Here is a 24,187-nt window from a genome sequence, read left to right on the forward strand (position 1 = left end):
GTGATGGAGTTTAGTCATAATGGGAGTGATGGAGTTTAATCATATTGGGGGTGATGGGGTTTGGTCATATTGGGAATGATGAGGTTTGATCATATTGGGGGTGATGGGGTTTGGTCATATTGGGGGTGAGAGGGTTTGGTCATATTGGGGGTGATGGAGTTTTGTCATAATGGGGGTGATGGAATTTAGTCATAATGGGGGTGATGGAGTTTAGTCATATTGGGGGTGATAGGGTTTGGTCATATTGGGAATGATGAGGTTTGGTCATATGGGGTGATGAGGTTTGGTCATATGGGGGTAAGATAGGATGATGGGATATAGACAGAGCCTCTGGTCCTGCCTCTGGTTCTGTTTCAATCACAGAAGCTTTGTGTCTCTGTGTTGTATAATAATTAGGAAACATTTAAAAGTGTAGCTTATTAAACAAACATCTCTATTTTCTTTGTTGTTTTTGGTGGTGGTGGTGGTGGTGGTAGTGGTGGTGGTAGTTTTCAGACAGAGTCTTGCTCTGTCACCCAGGTTGGAGTACACAGGTGTGATCTCGGCTCACCGTAACCTCTACCTCCCAGGTTCAAGTGATTCTCCTGCCTCAGCCTCCCAAGTAGCTGGGATTACAGGCATGTGCCACCATGCCTGGATAATTTTTGTATTTTTAGTAGAAACAGGGTTTTACCATATTGTCCAGGCTGGTCTCAAACTCCTGACCTCGTGATCCACCTACCTCAGCTTCTGAAAGTGCTGAGATTACAGGCATGAGACACTGTGCCCAGCCTTCTGCTTCTATTTTTCTTTTTTTCTCTTAGTGGAATACTTCTGCTGTACACAAAGTCCCACAATGTGGATGGAACCACTGGAGTCTGAGAGGGGAAACCATTTCCCAAAGACTGACTTTGACTGAGATAGAATTAGACACTAGTTTCTCCAACTTTCTTCTCCTTATAGGCTCTGCTGTAAGGCTGTCAGTAGGTAAAGTTCCCAGTCAATTTTAGTGTGCAAAAAGATTCGGTTAACTGTCCCATAAGCCCCCTAAATTTAGCTGAATATTTACATAATACATTGCCATGGCCTGTCTTGAAGATTGGGTAATGGAAGAGAACCAATTCAAGATTTATCTGTTTTACTTGGGCCACCTTTCAACTAATTCATGACCTTATTTGGGTCAATTCATTTAAGTAATAACCTCTGGGTCTGAGGCCTTGTGAATACACTGAGCAGAATGACCCTGCAGATGCTGTCCTGAGCACCACAGAATGTTTACCTGGTTTCTAATCCCTTGATGCCAGTAACTGCCCACCCCTTTCCTAGATGTGACAATTCCAGACACTGTCAAATATCTCCTGAACTGCAAAATCACTCCCAGTTGAGAACCCACTGATGTGATTTAGGCACTGAAATAATTTATTTGATCCTCAGTTCTTAGCGATATCTAGAAGAAAACTAAACTCACAGTCTAAAACAATATTGCTCTTGTGTTAGAATGCAAAACCAGAATTTGAGTAAAGATGGATTCAGCTTTTAGAGTTTTTTTTAACTGATTTATCATAACCGAGTTGTGCAGGCATTGAAGTGTTTGTGGATGTTTCAAATGGCCTGCTTTTCATGAACATCAAATTTTTGATCTATCTGTAGGAAAAAATGGATTGATAGCTGCTATCAAATTTGATAGCAGATCTTGGATATATAAAAAAGTTTTCCTGCTGTAAAATTTTAGCTGTCTGTCACTTACATTATATTATGTCACATCTCACAATGACATATTACAATGTAATGCAATGTAAGTCACATAATAGACAACCGCAATTCATAACTTTCTGAACAGGAGAGCCATTCTCTACTGAGAAGCTTCCCAAGGGAAGTGAAGGAATCCCTCTGCTGAGGTCATTCACAGCCATAATGCTACTGGTCTGTCTGTGACTTACTCTTTATTTTCACAGCCTAACTTGCTTTAAAACGGACCTTCCTCCATTTCTTCTGATTGCAATGGGGCTATCAGTCAAGTGGCTCCGGTGGAAAGTGGGGAATTAAACTGACCCATCAGAAGTCTCAAAGGTGCTGTTACCCTAAAGCAACAGTTGGTGTGAATTAAATCATTAGATAAATGCAAATCAAAACCACAATGAGGTACCGTCTCATAGCAGTCAGAATGGCTATTATTAAAAAGCCAAAAAACAGATGCTGGCGAGGATGCAGAGAAAAGGAACACTTATACTCTGTTTGTGGGAATGTAACTTAATTCAAGCACTGTGTAGATAAGTCTGGAGATTTCTCAAATAATTTAAAACAGAACTACCATTTGACCCAGAATTTCCATTACTGGGTATATACTCAAAGGAATAGAAATCATTCTAGCATAAGGACACATGCATGCACTAATCGCAGTAGCAAATACGTGGAATCAAGTTAGATGGCCAGCAATGATAGACTAGGTAAAGAAAATATGGTAATATATACCAAGAAACACTACACATCCATTAAAAAGAATGAAATCACATCCTTTGCAGGAACATGGATGTAGCTGGAGGCCATTATCCTAAACGAATCAACACAGGGGAAGGAAACCAAATACTGCATGTTCTCACTTACAAGCAGTAGCTAAAGACTGAAGTGCACATGGACATAAAGAAGGAAGCAATAGACACTGGGGACTATTAGGGGAGGAAGACGAGGCGGTGAGGGTTGAAAAACTAACTCTCAGGTACTATGCTCACTACATGGGTAATAATATAATTATTCATATATAAAAGCTCAGCAACACGCAATTTACCAATGTAAAAAACCTGCCCATGAATCCCCTAAACCTAAAATAAAAGTTGTAGGAAAATAAAATAAAACATTGATTTACTTCTGGGAAGCTACAGCCTCATAGGCTTAGGGGCTTGTCATTGAGATAATGCTTTTCTGAAAATAAGACAAGGGAGCCCTCACTGGGATTATTATCGTGTCGATGGGCACTTTGGTTGGTTTTCAGGGTTCACTCTTTCCAGAGCCAGCATCTCGTACAGGAAACACTCACACAACAGTACACAGCAGCTTTGAGAACACGTTGCCCTTATGCAAACAGGGAATGGCTCCGTTGGGTCACGTGTCCCCCACCTAGGCCAAACATGGACCCTTACCCAGGAATTGATTTGGAACCTGGGATAGAGAACATCTCTTATCCACAAACACCAAGCTATGAGATGCAGTCAGAACTACACTTTTGGAGAGGTTTTTTTTTGTTTGCTTTTTGTTTTGTTTTTTGTTTTTTGTTTTTTTTTGAGACAGAGTCTTGCCCTATCGCCCAGACTGGAGTACAGTGGCGCCATCTCAGCTCACTGCAAGCCCCGCTTCCCCAGCTCAAGCAGTTCTCATGTCTCAAGTCTCAACCTCCCAAGTAGCTGGGATTACAGGCCTGTGCCACCATATCTGGCTAATTTTTATATCTTTAGTAGAGACGGGTTGGGCCAGGCAGGTCTTGAACTCCTGGCCTCAAGTGACCTGCCCGCCTTGGCTTCTCAAAGTGCTGAGATAACAGGCGTGAGCCATCATGGCCAGCCACTTTTGGGGTTTTTTTTGTTTGTTTGTTTCCACTCTGTAGAGAGAATGTGCAGGGCAGATAAGTCAGCATAGAGAAATAGGAAAAACGAAAAACCACCAAACAAAAAACAGGTTCATGCAACACGCTTGAGGCACCTGGATCTGGTTATTAGACAAGCCATTTAAACACTAGACTTTTTTATTATTTGGATCAATTTCCCTTTACAGTGCAGATAGCTTATCTGCACTCAGTGGGGTTTTCTGACACTTGTAGCATGTAAGTTTTATAAATGCATTTACTCTCTCCATTTAGTTATCTCCATCTAAGAAAAAAGCTCCTTTGTGTGCAGCTACATGAAATGCATTCACTCATTTAACAGTCTCTCACATTCTTTAATCACAGATGCCATTTATTGATCTTCCCTTTGAGCCCATGTATAATTATTTGTGTTTTTTTACCTCATAATGCTGTAAATTATCTCTGGATGATCCATTTTAAAAGAGAAAGGTTGAGTGTAGCAATAGCTTATAAAAGATTAGCTAGCAAGTGATGGAGCACACAGACAGAACCCAATCTGTGGAAAATGGTTTCCTAGTCTTGTATGCTTGTCTCTGTCCCTACTCACTTTCATCATGTTGCCTTCCAGAGTCTTTTATGTATTAGAAGCATAATAAAGACAAGAATTGTGTGGGATCACAGATAATAGAATCATAGCTATGACTGCCCATGCCTTCCCCAGTTCCTCCAATTTTTCTCTGCATCCTCCTTTTTCCCCCTCAGGCCGCTAAGAAAACAAACAAATGTATTCTATAGATCAAGAGGCTCAGACCCATTGCAGTATGAGTGTCCTTGCTTCTGTAAGTCTAACATCTTATGGAGCTAAAATACTGGAGCTGGCAGGGACCCAGGATCTAACCAGTAAACTCTATACACTTAATCTCCCGGTTAGGTTTGGCCTTGGTTTCTTGAGTTACACTGAATCGCCTCCAAGGACTTGTGACTTCTCTGATATCTTTCTTTGGTTCTTTCACCTTTGCTCTTCTAAGGAGCCATACATCGCCCATATAACAAAAGCACCTTAGCTGGATGATGCTCTTAAGAAGGAGAGTTGAAGTGGGAATATTTATGTCCCAAAGGGTAAAAAGTTTTCCTGCTGTTTGGAAATTCCTGCTGCCATGTAATCCTCATTTATTTGAACCCTTTTATACCTCTCAAGGTCTCCATTTAGGGTATACTTCAGGTTGGTTTTATATAGCTAGTTCAATCCCTTAAACTCCATTCCCATTTGGTGCCAACTTCATTTCATGAAGCCCCACCAACTTTGCTATTCAGTTCACCTGAATTATGGTACTAAAATTTTCTGCTACCTTCCTCTTGTTCTCTACCATTTGCTCATTCTCATCACCCTTCTGAGAAAGAAGGGCCCTGGTAAGAGAAGTTCTTTGATGCAAAACTCCATGTTTTAATCTCAGAAACAGGATCTAGAACATAACCTGATAAGGCATTTTCAGGAGAATCTTTCTCAGCCAAGAGTTGGATTTTAAATTCTTACTTTGCAATTTCAACATCTGAAATTGTGCATTTAAGAAGAGAGATGAACAAGCAATTCCTTGTTAATGGTACTTCACTTACTTTTGAAGACACTGCATTAAGAAATTAAGCAAGTGAGTAATATAATCCAAATGATAGCTGCCTTTGGAAATGTGCTTACTAGTTTTCACAGTTTGTCTACACTTTAACTTCAGTGGAGTGTTGATCTCCATAACATAATCTTTTCATTCAGCATGACTCTTTTTATTTTATTTTATTTTATTTTATTTTATTTTATTTTAAGACAGAGTCTTGCCCTGTTGCTCAGGCTGGAGTACAGTGGCATGATCTTAGCTCACTACAACCACTGCCTCCTGGGTTCAAGTGATCCTTGTGCCTCGGCCTCCCAAGTAGTTGGGATTACAGGCACCCACCACCATGCCCGATTAATTTTTATATATTTAGTAGAGATGGGTTTCACCATGTTGGCCAGGTTGGCCTTGAACTCCTGACCATAGGTGATCTGCCTGCCTCAGCCTCCCAAAATGTTGGGATTACAGGCATGAGCCACCACGCTCCGTCCACTCAGCATTATTCTTGTACAGAAGTTCTTGTTCTTGTTCTCCTTTTCTTTTCATAAGCCAATGTGCTTTATTAATTGAAATACTATGTTTCTTTGACTCTAAGAAATATATTTTTTTGTTGTAATGTTCTCAAAATCAGAGTTTCTTAAAGTTTTATTGTATTTAATTCAGTTTTTCTTTATTAGTTGGACATAAATTGATGTCTCATTAACAGTATCTTATATTTGATGGCATTAAAATATTAAAATGTGAGATTAATTCTATATTTTTGCTATTGTGAACAGGCTGCAATACACTTGAGAGTGCAGATGTTTCTTTGATATACAGATTACCTTTCCTTTGGATATATATCCAGTAGCAGGATGACTGGATCATATATTAGATCTATTTTTAGCTCATTGTTGTTGTTTTGTTTTGTTTTTGAGATGGTGTCTCACTCTGTCACCAGGCCGGAGTGCAGTGGCATGCTCTCAGCTCACTGCAACCTCCGCCTCCTGGGTTCAAGCGATTCTCCTGCCTCAACCTCCCGAGTAACTGGGATTACAGGCGTGTGCCACCACACTCAGGCAATTTTTGTATTTTTAGTAGAGACAGGCTTTCACCATGTTGGCCAGGATGGTCTCGATCTCTTGACCTTGTGATCCCCCCACCTTGACCTCCCAAAGTGCTGGGATTACAGTCGTGAGTCACCGCACCCGGCCTATTTTTAGTTTTTTAAGGAACCTCAATACTGTCTACCCTAGGGGCTGTATTAATTTCCATTCCCAATAACAATGTATAAGATTTCTCACTTATATGTGGAAGCTAAAAATGTTGATCTCATGGAAGTAGAACCAGAACAGAAGTTACTGGCAGGTGGGATAGAAGGTGGCGTGGGAAGCCAAAGGCTCTTTAATTGATACAAAAGTACAGCTAGATAGCAGAAATAAGTTGTAGAGTTCTATTGCAGTATACGGTGGCCATAATAAACAACAATTTGTTGTGTATTTTCAAATAGCTAGAAGAGCAGTTTTTGAATGTCCTCATCATAAATAAATAATAAACCTTTGGAGCGATGAATGTGCTAATTACCCTGATTTGATCATTACATGGTGTATACACATATCAAAAATATTAGATTGTATCCTATAAATACATACAGTTCATATGACACTTTAAAATAATAAAATAATAAATAAAATAAGAAAGAATGAGATTATAGTTTGGGCTTTGGGTCAGAAAAGGCAAAGACAATGTGTTGACCTGTTGTGGTTTCAGGCCACTGGGAGTGAACTATTCCAGTCACAAATGGGTTACTAGACTACCTTGATGTATGATTTTAATGTCCCAATTGAAGTCCCTACTTTGTTCTCTATGAACATAAAATCCCCAGGGATAATTCAGGGAAAGATACACTGGTATAGGTGAGGGCTCTTGTATTTCTGTGTACCTAACTTTAAATCATTTAAATTTCATATTGTGAAACCCCGTCTCTACTAAAAAAAATACAAAAAAACTAGCCGGGCGAGGTGGCGGGCGCCTGTAGTCCCAGCTACTCGGGAGGCTGAGGCAGGAGAATGGCATGAACCCGGGAGGCGGAGCTTGCAGTGAGCCAAGATCACGCCACTGCACTCCAGCCTGGGCGGCAGAGCGAGACTCTGTCTCAAAAAAAAAAAAAATAAATAAATAAAAACTATATAAACATTGCTTATGTGGAATCACAGTGCAACAAAATTCTCATTTCCAGAAAACGGTAAATATTTCTAAATGTTTTCTTTCCTTTTCATTTAATGCATTTGAGATACTTTTTATTTTAAAAGTTTAATAATGAATCATCTGTGTTCTTTTTGTCTTAATACTTTGTGTACATTTGAGTGATTATACATGATCATTAAAATAAGATAATGTAGAATAAATAAAATGTGAATAATGAGGATTAAGTGTTAGTTTTGCAAATTTCCAGTATTATTCTCTAGATACCTTTGTCTGATTTATTTCAATGAGTTTTAATCATTGGGAAGATATGGAAAGAGCAAAAGGACATCCGTATAGAATTAGTTACTTAACTTTGATGGTTGATGTGCAATTTTTTTCCCCAAAGGGCCACCCCAGGCCTTCTGACTAACTTTCCAGCAGGCAGATTTCCTCCATGTCTGCAGAAGGTTGCTTTCGGTGCACTATTGTTGTTGTAATTGCTAGTATTTTTTATTCTAGATATTTCAATGTTTTAACTAATTGACAGTCCTTCAAGACTTTGGCAATATGTTGACTGTCAGTCTTAATTTTTATGCTTTTCATTTTTTATGTTTTCTGTAACATTTTCTACGTTTTTCTATACCTTCATTAAATTTAGAACAGAAAGTTGTGTGAGGTTGAGCCAGGACTGTTAGCCCAATACAAGAGACACTGTTGTCTTCCTAAGCATGAAAAATAAGTCATACTTTATTTCTTAATGACTCAGTATCATTGTAATGACTCGCAAAGACTGTTGTGTAGGTCAGATACATAAAGTCAAAAATAATGATCGATATATAGTTGTTGCTCACGAAGTAGTCGGTACAATTATCATTTTGTGATCTAGACCTGTAATACCTGAAACAGACCATTTTGATTGTTTCTTTCTGTTGTAACGTGTCTCAGTTTTACACCCACTAATATTATAAGAATCTTCTCTAATGCTTAGCTGATGGTTTCTGACCTTCTATAGTTTGCAGAAAGGAAGCACAGCTTGTGAAAATTATAAAATAAAATATGAACAGTCTTACTGAGCAAATGTTCTAGGAATAAACTGCGAGGATTTAAGAGACTGTGTGTGCTGCTGTGGAAAATGCAGCTTTAGCAGCTTGGTAACCGTGTTCTTTGCCTGGCAAGTCACTTACTCTATCTGAACTTCAATTTTCTCATCTGGAAAATGGCAATAATAATAGTCACCTTGAATATTTATATAGAGAGATAAATGGAGAGAAAGAAGTAATATAAGTTGTCTGAAATAAATAGGTGCCTAATAAATTTTAGACATTGATTTTTCTTGCAATTTGATATATAATCAATACTGAGTAATAGAGAATAAATTTGTCTTAAAATAATTATAAAACTCCCAAATAAAATCATAGATATGTAAACCTGCTTCCTAATTTATAACATAATTCATAATTCTCAAAAAACTTATTTTACAAGAAATTATATATCTATGGAATGTAATGTTAGCTAGATTATACTGTGGAGAAATTATAGAATACATTATAGAGTACATACTTATTTTAGGAAGACAGAAAAGTTGTAATAGTGTTAATATAGGGAGACAGTTTTTTTCTTCTCCTTTCTTCCCTACCTACTCAAAATGTGAACTTCTTATCATTACCTGAACATATTTCCATTTTCTTTCTTTGAGAAAAAAGATAGGGAATTTTAGATAATTGTCTCTTACCCATTCTAAAACTTTCTTTGTAGAACTTTAGCTTACCAACATTTAAAACAAAGGCAAGTTTCACATTGTCTCACAATGTATGTTTTGAAACATGGCCAAAGTTATTTTTCATTTCTTAATATTTTAAACTATGCACTGATAAAATGTTTTCATGCAGGTCGGACGTGGTGGCTCACGCCTGTAATCCCAGCACTTTGGGAGGCCGAGGTGGGCGGGTAACGAGGTCAGGAGATAGAGACCATCCTGGCTAACATGGTGAAACCTCGTCAATACTAAAAACACAAAAAATTAGCCAGGCGTGGTGGTGGGTGCCTGTAGTCCCAGCTTCTCGGGAGGCTGAGGCAGGAGAATGGCGTGAACCCAGGAGGTGGAGCTTGCAGTGAGCCTAGATCAGGCCACTGCACTCCAGCCTGGGAGACAGACTCTGTCTCAAAAAAAAAAAAAAAAAAAAAAAATTCATGCATATTACTGATCTATATTATGTCTATTGATATCAATATACTTTCTAGTCCCATTATTAGTGTTTCTGTGTGTGTGTAAAAGCCTCAAATAAACACCAAGAAAGGATGTAAGCACATCAAAATACCAAAAAAATCTCATTAATTTCCTTTTGGAGAATCAAACAAGGTCTTATCATCATAGGGCCTATGTATTTGTGGAAAATATTCCATGAACCTTGTCTTTAAAAAACTTTTTTGGCCAATCCCTATTTCTCCTTTAAGTAAACTACATTCTAGTATATCTCTTAACTTTGACACACATATAACGATGTTTCATGTCTGCAAAAGTTTACTAAAGCTTTCTCATTTTGAAAGATATGATAAATCAAAGTGGTATCAAATAAATAGCTTTACAAAATGCTTATATTTCCTTGTCTCCAGCCTTAAATGAAATATATTCCCAAATTATGAACTATTGGGACCATTTGTCATATGTTTATTGAGTTATTTTATTTTATGAGAATGGTTTAATTATTTAATTTGTCAAGAATTCTGCCCAAAGATACTGAGAAAGAAAAGCTACAATGTTTTAGAAGCCTATCTTTTAATAATACTATCCAATATTTTAATATGGAAGATATTTTATACAGTAATTTCTATGGTAAAGATCACATCCATGATTTTTAAAAGTTAAAAAAATGAGAAAGTGCATAAAGTACCACAGAAATTGCAGTAACTTCCCTTGGCATTTATCCTACATTCTTTCATCTATTCGACACGGTGCTTTTGTGTCAACATTTTCAAACACTTAGAGTCTGTTACAGAAAGTGAAAAGCCTTGTCCAAAGTCACTTCTCCATTAATTGGTGGACCTGGGAGTTGTCTGATTTTAACATTTGTGATGTTTCTTCTAACACCACATGTTTGAACACTCCATACGTTGGGATAGATGAGTCTTTAGCTCCCTAGCATGAACCCATTCATTTTGTAAGAGAAGAAACCGAATTTCAGGGAGAAGTAAATCACAGTGTGACCTTGATGGAACTAGCAATGACTGTCCGGTCAAGCAAAAGAATGAAATTCAGAGAAGGATGATTGTGCTCGGCAAACCAGTACAGTATCACCGTGTTTTCAGACCGCCCTGAGATAAACAGCCTCAAAAGGCTGAGGATAATATCCTTGAGCAACAGAGGAAGGAAATTCTAGTAGGCAATCTACTAGAATGAAAGCAAACGCAATGAGTACCCAAAAAAGGTCCAAGCACAGCAATTACTATCTTCCTCAACAAAGTGCATCAGCACATTGATTTTGGTGTTACATTAGTGAACAGACAGAATAGGCAACAGATGGAATATGAACCCAGTGTCATGGCCAGAAATCAGAACAATAGCGTTCTCTAGTTTCCAGGAGGCCTCAGTAAACCCTGTACACTGAAAGTGAGCTAAAACCTCCATTAACTGACATGTATCTGAAACAACCATGCATAGGAGCTGGTAAAAGCATGAACCTCACATAATGCAACTTGTATGAAAAGTATAATGGTTTCTAATAAGCCTGCAAAATGGAATCATCAGCCCCAGTTCACTGGCAGCACTTTATCACAAATTACAGTGATGTCTATAGATCACTGTGCATTTGGAAAGGGCTCACTGACATTCTTTGACCCTGCTAGTATAAACACATTGAATAGTATGGTTTGACATACCTCATCTGAGCTCAGGCATAATAAGGACACCAATATGAAACTCAGAGGGAGAATCAGTTGTCCGTGATTAAAGATGTACATCACCATTCTGACCAGCCAAATGCTTCCTCAAGGTGGAATGGGAATGATGGAATCCACGAAGATCTTACACTTCTTTATGTAGGGCCAAGCTCAAAAAATTGGGTTAAGGAGGAAACTTTGTTTATGAAAGTACAGAATTTAGAGTATGTGATAATTCCCACAAAATCATAATATTGTTCAGACTTGCTTGTAAATTTCCCCACTCTATCACAACATTTCATTGTAAATTATAGTTTCCTCTCTAAGATTTCAAATTGTTATAAGACTGAGTCCTGAGGAAAACAAAAATATACTGTATAGAAGGACAAAACCTGTGTCTATTTAATTCACTGCTTTATTTCCAATTCCAATTCTTAAGGGTGTGCCTGGCACATGATAGACACCAAATAAATATGTATTGAATGAATGAATAAGGGAAAAAGAAGATACTATCCATTATTAATAACCTCAGAAGACAGCGGGGAAAACATTCCTTGATTCATGTGTTTGCCTTAGCAGTTACCACACTGTCCTACAGAGAAAAGCAAAGAGGAAAAACTTTATAGCAACTGTTAACCACCTGCTTGCTCTGCCCATGGTTAAGAGAAACCATTGCCTGAATTATTGTGAATGATTTAAAATGAGCTAAATAGAAAAGGGAGAAAGCAGAGGATGGGAATTTCAGGCAAGGGGGAGGGAGAGGGGATTTAAAAAGCGTAACTGGCTTGGCATGTTCAAACCAAAGCATGTATAAGGGGCACAGAAGACGGAAGAGAATAATGGAAAATAAAGTTAGGAAAACAGACATTCAATCTCATTGCCCTGGTATTTTTTTAAAGCACATATGAAGTTCTATATTTAGCATATAAGACTTTCATAAGCTATGTATTTACTAAGATACTCCTGGCTTAAAAACTCAGTCATTCTGTCACTGTTAAATATTCCGTTTGCCACTATGTAAAGAACTCTATGATCTCGCCAGCCAAATGAAAAAGAACAATTTTTAGGTACTCTCCATTTTTATTCTTTGATTATGTTACTGTAATGATGAATATGTTCAAAGAACTACTTAAGTTACCCAAATACTTCTCTTTCGCATTCCTCCTTTCCCTGTGCTTTACCCATGAACAATGTTTGCAGACATATTCAATCATTGGCCCATCGAGTAAGGGAAAATGCAAGAGCATATCATTCATCATCTCCCAAATACCTTACTTAGGTTCCTGATGAATATTTTTATTTGTTGCATTGGGTGAACGAATGAGATTCAAGAGGTTCATAAAATTGTAATAGAAAGAGAGGAAGAGAAGAAGTAAACTAGTATTTATCATCACCAACTTGTCAGTCAATGAATTTTGTACAATACCATTTAAATTTTTTACTTAAATTAATATTTTATTATTTAAAACAACATTGGATAAATGTTATTATATAGACAAATGTTCAAGATTATTCAGTTACCTTGCAGGTTCCCGTAGATCATAATCAGAAGAGCTAAACCTAAATATTCCTAACTATAAAGCCTGTGCTGTTATATATTTCATAGTGTCTCTCCTTTATGTTTCATTCTAATTCATCCCAAGATAACCTGTTTTTCATGTTTATCTATGCAGAGTGCCTGCTTTATTGTTGCCAAATTATTCTCCTGCCTTCTCTATCTACTTCTTTAATAAACTGAGGGATCTGAAGCACTTGGTAGGTGGTACTCAGGTCACATCAGCAGATGGAATGTCACGTATGCCCAATGTTGTATCTATAAAGTGCTGAAATGAATGCAAAATACAAACTTCTGTGCTGCAATGAGTTGAAATAATTGTCAACTACATTTAATATTTTTTTTCAAAAAAAACCAAGAATTTGCATAGACTGACAGATCGTTTTGTTTCCACATTCAATTTTAATATTTGGTTGTGCTTTCCAAAGGACAGTTATGTTTGTTTAATATCCACAAAATCCCAAGACTGATTTTTATGCTTGTAAGTAAAAGATAAATCAGTCAATAGCATTATTATTTAATGAAACAAACAGCAAAGTGGTATGGATGAGACTGTCTAAATGAAAAACATTTTTTCTAAGTAATTCTTTATATTCTTCCTTTATTATTTTATATAAGAATTTGGGGCAAAAGTCTCAGAAAGCAAAGTGCTCAAAGGAAAGATTCTATGCACAAAGGCATCTTTAAGATCACTAAGATAACTAAGCAGGTATCAGTTTATTTTCTTCAGAATTAGAAAGCTCTCTAAAGACTGGAAATGTTTGCTAGCAGATTGGCAGAAAAGGTCTGATGCAATTCAAAACTTCGAATAGCATTTTGATAAGCACAACTATAAATCTATAAAATCTGTGCTATGTAGCTGAATTATATCCTAGTGGTCAGTAATCTCAGAACTAAATTGTCTCCCATAACATGCACTGAAAAATAGATACCAACATCAGTGCTAGGTCTGACCAGAGTAATCATTTTAGGATTTTCAACATGTATAAAGAAAATTGTTCACTTCTGCAGATACTCTTAAATTACAATTTTAAAAAGAAAATGAAAATCTGAAAACTACAAAATAACAAGAGTTTCACAAAAACTACTCAAGCAAAGAAAATCTCCTTGTCTTGTGACACTAACTGTACAGTCATACGCAACTTAGAAACTGGAAGTACAAATCTGTTATCTATTTTTTCTTAGCTTGCACATCGCCCTTAATTACCGTTTAGGCGACAAAATGAAACATAAATGTCTTTCTATCAACAGCACATTGCTGGAAGCATAAACAATAAATTATAAATTACTGAATCAGAAGCCTTTTTGGATCATATATGCATAGTGCTGTTCTCCTTATCTACGATCTGTCACACCTCCTGTTTCATGCAAATTGAGCACTACCTTTTATGATTCAACACTGAAGAAATGTCCCATGCTTCATATAGGTAATAGTAGACAACTTAAATGGAAAACACTTCCAGTCAATGTTTGGTGCTGTGTATTGTGCTGTGGAAAAGTCCACTATGTGAGCAGAACAGACAATACAATCATATCGGAAACATATTAAGATATTCACTATCATACTCATGCAAGTACACAGTTTTTGCTTGTTGCTTGGGGATGCTTGCCTGGGAAACCCAATCATAATGGTTCTGCTGTAGCTAAGAATATGTATATTTTTATAAAGGCGACTTGAGGAAAGAGAGGTTTCTTTTAGGAAAGCCTTCTATTGGCTCCAAAGCAGCCTATTGTAAAAGCAGAACTTAAGGAAGACTCAGGTGGCCAGAAAGAGGGCAATTGGCTTAGCAAGTTGGCATTCCTTGCTATATAGATCAGCAGGTAGGTCTTTCAAGTACAATCCATCCTGGCTAGGTATACCTGGCTTAAGGCAGAGGACAGAATGACTCTGTCTGCCTTGAAACCTATATCCTGAATACAGAAAAAGTATTCCTGAAGATTCAGCTGGAGAAAAGAGGGAGGACACAGCATCAGCTCTGGCTGGCATAATCAGGAAAATCCACTTCCACTTTCAGGCAGCAAATTTGGGTTTTGCAATAAGGGAAGTTGGAGACAGACTGACGGTAGTCAAAAATGCAAAGGAAGGCTGTCTGTAATTTTCCAGCTATGTAAATGGTTCCCACAGAGTATGTGTGTTTGCAGGGAGGGATGGAAGCTTGGAGGCAATTTAGAACAATTTTGTATGCTAGAATTGAAAGTGATCCCAACAACTGGAAGCTACCATAGTGTGGAGGAACCTGAGTTTTGTTCTGGCAATGGAGCTATAGAAAGGTTAAAAAAAAAAAAAAGCCGTCATATTCAAAACCATATCCAGGAATCCTGCAGCTATTTCTGTGGCGATAAAACTTTCAGAGTTGGTCCTCATCCTCTTCCTCCTTCTTTTTATTTTGTCTTTCTATTTTAATACCCTTTAGAATGCAACACATTGCAGTTGCAGCACAAGCAGATGTTTTTGCAATGCGTTCTAGTGAGGATCAGTGTTTTCCCAACTACTGATGAAGCCACGTTCAAAATTACTGCACAAGATTTATAATTCTGAAGAGTTAAAGCTTCAAAGAGACCTGGCTGAGAATGATAAGCCAGAGGAGATATAATATCGTATGAGAAGGAATTAATGAATTCATATAAAGTGACCTTATCCCTCTTACTGTTGTGTGTTTTTCCATGTGCCAGGCATTGTGCCAATGGCTGTCTAAGTGCTAGTTCACACATATCCATCGCGGCACAACTATGAGGCAGGTATTTTATCCCGGTGTTACAGATGGGAAAACTGAGGCTTAAAATGATTTGCTTAAAGTAAGAGTATTCGATACTTCCAGAAAATAAAAAATAAATAAACTTACACCATTTGAAGTAGGCCACTCAGTTGAGACAGAAATCCATCAGACAATGCATAAATTGTAATCTATACAGGTAATTATGTTACAGACAATGAGCTAACAGGAGTCATGTTTATTCCAAAGTAATGGTTAGTATCTACATTATTCAAATTATTTATCAAAAGTATGCATTGAAAGTAAGCTTCTTATCAATAATATTTCAGTCAATGTGGAGGCACTAAGAAGGAAACACGAACTGGTAGCATCAGGTACTACGGTTCTCCTGCTGGGTTAAACATAACCAAGCTATAACTAAATCCAGGTCCACTGTCTATTTCTCTTCTTGCGATTGACTCTCCATAGAGAGCAGAGATTTATATTTTCTCTCATTTCTCTACACACATGGTTGAAAAATTTCAGTATAAACCATGAGGGGTACTCTGGCAATTTGAATCACATTTTTTACCTACAGTGTTCAGGCTGAGGATGAGTAGTTTTCTACAGACCTCAAATTTCCTGCAAACAAGATATTTTAGAATCTCTAAAAGGTCCTTTTTTTCTTCCCTGTCTTGCTATATTTAATTGTTAGCTATTTTCCATTTCCATGATTAAAATTGAGGCGAGTACTGAAATGTGGTCAACAAAATTCTCTGCTTACAAATTCAGCCAACTGGAAGAAACCAGTATCTTGACCATATTCAAGGTGCTTTGATTTTTTTGGTGTGAACGTGTGGTATAAATGGTTCACTGTATTTTTGACCTTTACTTCTACCTTTATTTATACTGAAGGTTGCTTTCCTATTCTGGCAGAAATATAATTCTTATATATTTAGTAGAATTACTTGTGAAATAATTCATCTGTGTAGGAGACAAGAGACAGCTCATTTCTATCTCATTTTGTCTTTTATTGTGAATTAATTGATATAAATTGCATTGGGACCAATCCATATAAGAGAAAAGAAAAATTACAATAATTTTGAACTGAAATACATGGTGGCAAGTTCCTTAGAAAATGCCAAATACTGAAATCATCTCCCTTAAAGATCAAATTAAATAGGAGACAAACTTATTCATCAACTATAGATTTGATTATATTAGCTCTCTCAACATTTTAACATTTTTCTGGTAGGCTGGAACTTGTAACTCATACTGCTGTCAGTGGAGAAGTATCAGATACTGACCATTTTAAAATTTATTTTAAGAAGGAAAAAAAAAAACTATAAACATGGCTATACCATCTGATTCTATCTCTCCGTGTTTCCAACATAGAATATGCCATCATTTTAAAGTAAATCATATTTAGTATTTTGATTTTTTTGGTACTTTTTTGTGTTCTCTCATCATTAACAATTAATTTGCAGTAAGCATGCAAGATATCTATCTATCTATCTATCTATCTATCTATCTATCTATGATGAATCTATTGATCTATCTATGTGTCTATCTATCTATCTCCAATGTCTTTTACAGCTTCTTTTCATTACTTTGTTTCTACATATTAAGACAAGACCATTTTTTTTCTGTTTTTACAGTACCTATTCAAGTGCCAAATAAGTAGTGGTCTATGAAGCAAAACTCATGAATTTCTGATCTAGGAAGAGGAACACAGAGAGTATAAACTTTATATATCTATTTCAAACTTGTGGTTTCATGATTTATTTTGTGAAGGATATGTTGAATATTTGGATCCTAAATCCAAAATCACAGTGAGCAGAAGTCCTACTTTCCATAAGGCAGTCCTGGTTTATGGTGTTTTTCAGACATAAATATAAGCAGTGACCCCTCTCACTTTAAAATGTGTCCCAGTAGAAACAATAAATTACGTGGTCGCTCTTTGTAAAACAAATAAACACAGTCTAAAATAAACAATCATGATGTATGGAGTACTCTTTCTGTTTCAAGTCATTTTTCAATAATAACTGACGTCTTTAAAAAAATTTACAAAACAAAATAATATGAAAAACCTATAAGATAGATCATAATTTTAACTTCTATTTTCCAGTATCAAAATAAAACAGATAATGACATGATATTAAATATCCTATTACAGGGTTTATTATAATGTGTGATGAAGCAGAATGAGGTATTCTAAGTATTTAAACTTCTACTTTCTACTAATTTCCAAAATTTAAGAAAACACATACAATTCATTCATTGTAGAATTAAATCTCTTCTTTAAAAATATTAGGGCATAATAAATATGTGTCAAAAATTAGACTTTCCCTGGTACCCAATAATATCTTCCCATTCACCCAATACCTTATGTGATGCCTTCTAGGACCACACAACAAGCGTGTCTTGAAGTTACAAAATTTACAGGAAACACTAAGGATCTCAGAATATTTGGAATGGGAAGTAACTTCTTCATGGAGAACTTTAAATGCTGTGCATTTTATATGCAAAAATAATGCCCGATACTTACTAGTTCATAATCAGAATAAACATGGACCACGCTTACGCACAGACTTCCAGTTCAGTTTGGGGTGTCTAAGGAGGCTTTGTGTTAGAAATATTCATATGATTTCCATTAAAAAATATTGGTGATGGTAATAAAGAAACAAAGACAATGGACTTGGATTACAGTTTCTAATCAAGGGTAGCTAACATATGAATACTCCATTATAGAGGAGACAGAAAGAGTTCTGTCTCCTTAGTTTTTATAATGGTGGAAGTCCGTTAAATTAGTAATATCCATATAACGACTGTCATTTCCTTTTTGTGATTCATCCACATTTATCAAAGCATCCCCAAAGAACGATGTAGCATTTTGTTAAAAGGCAAGGCCATACTATATTTAGCCATACAATGTTATTTTATTTCATAAAGGAAATTTTATCAAGATTCACTATCTCTTTAAATAGAATATTGCAAACAGTACAAACAGATATCTTGAATCAAATTTTACTCTTCTGAGTATAGCTTGTATACAGACCACTGAGAGAGCTAAACAGATCCCTGTAGTAAAGCCAGAAAGAAGCCTGAGACATTGTTTATATTTTGCTAATCATTCTAAAACCGCTACAACTAAGACTTAAATACATTTGAACAAAAATCAAGTTTTATAATTTTTTTAAATAGATAGCAGCTTAGGAAACAAAACTTTCCAAATGAGATAAACTTTAAACAATAATATATGACTTTCATATATAATAAATAACATAGTTAAAGAAAACAGTAATCCAAGGTTGCTCCTCAGAAAATCTAATGAAATGGATTAAATGTGCTCAGTGAGTGAAAGACTTAACAATAAATCAGTACCTATTAGCTCCAAAATAATACTGATAAGAAATGTCCTTCAAAAAGGATTTTCTGAACTAATTGTTATTGTTAAAGTTGGTACAGGCTTAAAACAAATACCTTTAATGTGTCCCCACAAACCAGGCAAAATTAGAATAGTTTTCCCTAAAGACGTGGTAAACAGTCAATTAAAACTTAACAATTGCAAAGTGTAAGCCAATTCCCCCTCTAAGGGATATCTCAGAATCTCAAAATACCTGGCAGCTTTCACAGGGGTTAAATTTTACGCTTCATTTTTTAAAGTAAGGTGATTGAGGTATTTCCTGGGAAAAAAATTAACTTTTTACATTAACAAATTTCTTATCTCTTGTTTAAGTATTGAAAATTAGAAACTAAGGTAATTACCATGCCATTACGCTGATAAGCTGAATTTCAAGTGCTCACGGGTGAACAAAAATTATTTTAATGATATTTTCAGTGATGTTATGAAATCGCATCCTATTTTCCAATTTATATTGTACTCTGTGTAGAAAGCTAATATATTTACCTTCATTTTTCTTGATGGTGAAATTCGGATTGTTGACCATTTCTGGAAGGAGACTGTATAAGAAATAATGTCCATTTTTGGGATCATCTTTGTCCATGGCGCTAACTGTTTGAATGACCTGAAACATAAAACTTGACGTCAGCATTTCTGATGATTCCAGAGGCTCCTACCATCGGTAAAAGCTTAGTGACATTCTTTTTGTGGCCTGATACTTTGACTCAAAGTCTCTTTTTCAGCTTTCTGAATTGTCATGGATGGTTTGTGCCAAGAATAAGGAGAAAAATCCATTACTTTAAAACCTCAGCTTCGATAAGTTGATGAAAATTAAGAGCATTACCTTTGTGTCCATTTGGTGTCTGTGGCTTGAAATAGCAAAGTTAAGTGTATTTGAAATATCCACTGGGCAATTACAGGTTTCTTTCCAATTTGAGTATTTACGGGCATCTAGAATGAGATTTGGAATTGTTACAGTGATTGTAGTGTGGTTCTTGGGAGGATCTTTGAGGTAAATGGCTTAAATCTTGAATCCTCACAACTCTTTTACTCATCAGGTTATAAGTGTTTGCCAAATAGTGTTCCTCAGCACAAACATCACTGCAACAAACCTCTCTGATGAGTTGCTTCTGTTCCCTCGCAATAATGAATAATGTTTTTTAAAGCTAGTGGATAACACGTGCAAACAATGCTTTGGAGTGTACCCTGAGATGAATAAATTATAGGGATTAGAATTACCACGGTGCAGAGAAATTTTTGGATAGATAGAGGTACTTGGAATTGGTGCCTATTGAATATGCTTGTTTCATTTGCAAAGCTACATTAACTTAATGCTAAAGTTGTTTCTTGGGATGTCAGATAATTATTTTAATAACTTGTATTTATGATGCTGTGATATTGCTAGTTCAATGTGACAAACTGGACAAGCGCTAATGTAGGAAAAATTTGAATGTATACTCCTACTGTGATAATAGATTTACCATAAAAAGTAGTTGACAGTGAAATGTTCTCAGGTTTATGATATTTCGAGGATATAATAATGATGCCAATGCTATTGTGTCTGTGGGAACAATTATGTCCCACTGAACTTCGAAATTTTGTTAAAGAGAAAAGAAATCAATTACTTCATTTTGAGAAGGGGTCATCTTTGCTTTCTAACTTACCACTCAAGTGTAAGAACCACAATTTCAGAACTTTTAGCAGCTATGGGTCTTTGCATTGTATCAAGCACATGTTATATGATAGGCAATTCATTCAATATACTTGAGGCAAAAATAAAATACTTTTTCAATTTGTAGATCTCCATTTTTAAAATGGAACATAATCTTACTTTGTAAGTGATTTTTGTTAAGGACTTTGTTGTCTAGTGATAATGTCTTATAAATAATTATGATTATATTTAGCTTGAGTGACAAAATAACATAAAATAATTTAAAATATAACTCATGGTTAAGACAGTGAGATAGTCATCAAGAGAAAGGACTCTGGAGTTAAGCTTCCCAGGTAAGATAAAAGTCACAGCTCTATTTGTGGCTCACTGTGTGACATTGAAGGAGTTACTGAAGTCTCTGAAACTTTATTTTCTTGTATGCCAGAAATACAAATGCAAAGACCATCTTTTCTCAGAGATTTGTTTTGATTATGAATTTAAATTCATATAAATCTTTTGACAGTGTCTGGTTTCTAGTAAATGTTCAGTAAAATATTAGTCATCATCATCATTATTATTATTGTATTAACTAGGGCCATTGCTATGTATTGACGACCTGGCACTTTGATAAATCTTTATAAATGTAATGACTCTGTTACTCAATGATCCAGTATGATCAGATTAAAGAAGAATACAATTATATTTACTGTACCTAAACACATAGCATATTTGCCTTGACATTTAAGTGTAAGGAGAAGCTCTAGGGTACTTCTTTCATAAAAAATCAACATGAATTAAAGTACAAGGGGACTAGATTTGAAACATGGATAACTCCTTCGGACAGCCTGCAAGTAAAAATATTTAACAGAAAAGTATGAGTTTGACCACTTCACCTCAGAACAGCTGTGCTGGATTTTCATGTTAAAAAGTCAAGGGAATGACTATCTTTGACAAGAGCCTTCTTTCAGGCAATTATAAGGGAGAGGGAAAAACATTGCTTGTCAGCAAATGTAGCAGCTCTTTCTCCATTTACCCAGACTTCTCTCTATAGGACTTCTAGCCCCAGGTGCAACCATTGAAGATGTAACTCCTGAAGTGTGCGAGTGCATATGAGGAAGAAGGGCAAATGAAGAGAAGATGTCTTGGTTTTCTCAAGTGGAGATCAGTCACAATTAAATGCTTTCCTACAGTATACTTAGTGGATAAAGCTCCCATAATTAATACCATTCATACTATTTTCAAGTAACCTACGTGAAAATGGCTCATACCCGCTGTTGCATCTACGGGAGAGTCATTTGATTAGCTAAGCCACCATGAACAAAACAAAAGATGCAATAATATAGCTTACCTGTAGCAAAGAAGCGTAACTACCTGTCACACCACATCTCAGAAGTTTGGTCTAAACATCACACCAGAATTTAATATATTTTTCCACCACTTATTTTAGCCTGGAACTCCTTAGATAAGCAATTTATTGAGCCACTAGAACTACTGATCAAAAAAGTCTCAGATTATAACTCAGCAATCGGTATTTCAAACAGCCTTCTGGGTAATTCTGGTGTATACACAAGTATGAGAACCACTGTTTTCAGCCAATGGAAAAGATTCATGTTCACAGTTCTCTCCTCATAATTCATTAAGAGGCTTTATATTGTCAAGCTCATGTCAAGTTCAGTGCATTGTATGTTGGGGAGAAGGTGGCTGAAATGAATTATTACATTTTCTTCCAAATATCCCATAAACTGGTTATGATTAAGATTTTTGGTTAAACCACATTTGACCCTTCAATACAGATAGCCCCTGCTTTGGCATTTTATCTAAAAGTAGATGCCAAGTAGGTCACTTGAAGGACTTTACACTATTAAAATGCATTAAGATATCCGTACTAATGAGGCGAAAGTTTTCATTGATGAAATGACTTCTGAATGCACTTAGCTTTAAACAGTAAAAGAAAAAGAATAGATTTGTTCAAAGAAGTGTACCTCCACAGAGGCAGGTTGGAGACCACGTAGGGTCCACTGTGAGCTACCATGACCTCAGCTGATTTTTCAAGTAATTTCATTTCATGGGAATAATATAAAAATTTCTGGAGCAGTCATAAATACTTAGAAATATGCATCTAACGTTAAGCTTAAATATTTTCCCTTCTACCAGTGAAGTTAGTATGCAACTGAAAAATCTAATGTTTCATAATTTATTGTTGAAATATTTTCAATGTTAGGGAAAGCCGAAAGCAAAATATATGTCTTTATTAGAGAAAACAAAGTGTACCTGGGATGTTGGAATAAGGAAATGAATTCCAGAACCATGCTTGGATTTTGATAGGAGCAGACTCTGTTCTATTTCTTGAGACTACAAAGTTGAAATTAAATAAACATTCTAAGACATGAAACTAGAAAACCATTGTGTGCTATAGTTTAATTCTGATCCTTAAAAATCTTCCATTGTTTATCAAAAATTCTAAGTCTAAATTAGATTGTTTTTAACAGAGTATATTAAACTTTATTTTGGACTATTTTACATTAACTCAAAAACATTTTATAGTTGCAGAATATCACTGCCATTTTTATCTTTTGAAAGGTCAGAAAGAAATACATATTTCATGATCTGATCTGTTAACAAGCATAACTGTATCACAGGATCTATTAGAACCTCTTCCGTGAGTTCCTGTAGATACTATTTATCAATATGATCTTATGTGTGAGGAGTAGTCATATATAAGATTTGACCCCTCACTGCTATTAGAATAACAGGTGGCACATGGCAACTATTTAATAACTATTGGCTAAATGAAGTAATTGATGAATAATAAATAAGCGATGGCAGGTACATTTTTGCGGCATCATTTATCCTCACAATATCTTGAGAAGGAAGGACTAAGAAACGTATCAGCACTGCGATACATCCAATATATTATATATATTCAAATTATATAGAGTATATATTACATATGTATATATACACACATATGTGTGTATGTACATGTGTGTGTATCTGTGTGTGTGTGTATAAAATGTCTGATCCCAGATAAGCCTAGTTACAAATTCTCTGCATCCATTGTCCCCAGTATATCAGGCTGCTTCAAAACTTATAGATATTTATAATTTCTATATATGTATTTCTATTAAATTGGGGCTTAGACCTTCAATACGTTGGAGTATGTGTAAGCGTGTCCCATCCATCCTTGCTGGCTTTGCTTTAGCAGCCTGAAGGTTCTTGATTGATTCTGACCAGTCAAATGCACACCCAAGTGGACATTTAAAAGAAATAGTTCTTTCTATGTATGGACAAGGTGAGAAAAACCTATTCTGTTGTAACTTTTGGAATGTTTTACAAGTTTTCTCGAATATACGTCTATCTCTAGAAAGACCCAGCAATAATAAACAGCGTGGCATCTTCAGTTGAAGCACACTGTCACTTTCTCAGGTAAAACTTAGTTTCCCTTTTCTCGAAATCCTTCTATAATGATGTGAATTGTAAGGTGATAGGGGGTGAAGGAAAGGAAGGGAAGTTACGGTCAAGGAAGAAGGAACAGCATAATGTTTGGCTTTCTATTAATGCTAGTATTATTGCCACTTTATTTCTAGTGATCATATTAACTTTCCTGAAATATTAACATCTATCTCTTAGAGTAGTTTTCACCATGGGAAAGAAAGAAAGAAGTAGTTTTCAACCATGAAAGAGCTTTATATGGCTGTCATTCC

The 24,187-nt window shown here is 35.9% G+C and overlaps 1 protein-coding gene across 2 annotated transcripts in view; it reads right to left on the reverse strand.

The window, feature by feature from the left end:
* Positions 1 to 24,187, reverse strand: part of CDH8 (cadherin 8) — a 385,185-nt gene that overhangs the window by 41,518 nt on the left and 319,480 nt on the right. For both annotated transcript variants that reach the window (XM_015126310.3, NM_001257905.1), the window contains 1 exon segment: positions 19,340 to 19,457. In XM_015126310.3, the coding sequence (XP_014981796.1) occupies positions 19,340 to 19,457 (118 nt within the window).

The sequence above is a fragment of the Macaca mulatta genome, chromosome 20, assembly GCF_049350105.2.
Source record: "Macaca mulatta isolate MMU2019108-1 chromosome 20, T2T-MMU8v2.0, whole genome shotgun sequence".
NCBI lineage: Eukaryota > Metazoa > Chordata > Mammalia > Primates > Cercopithecidae > Macaca > Macaca mulatta.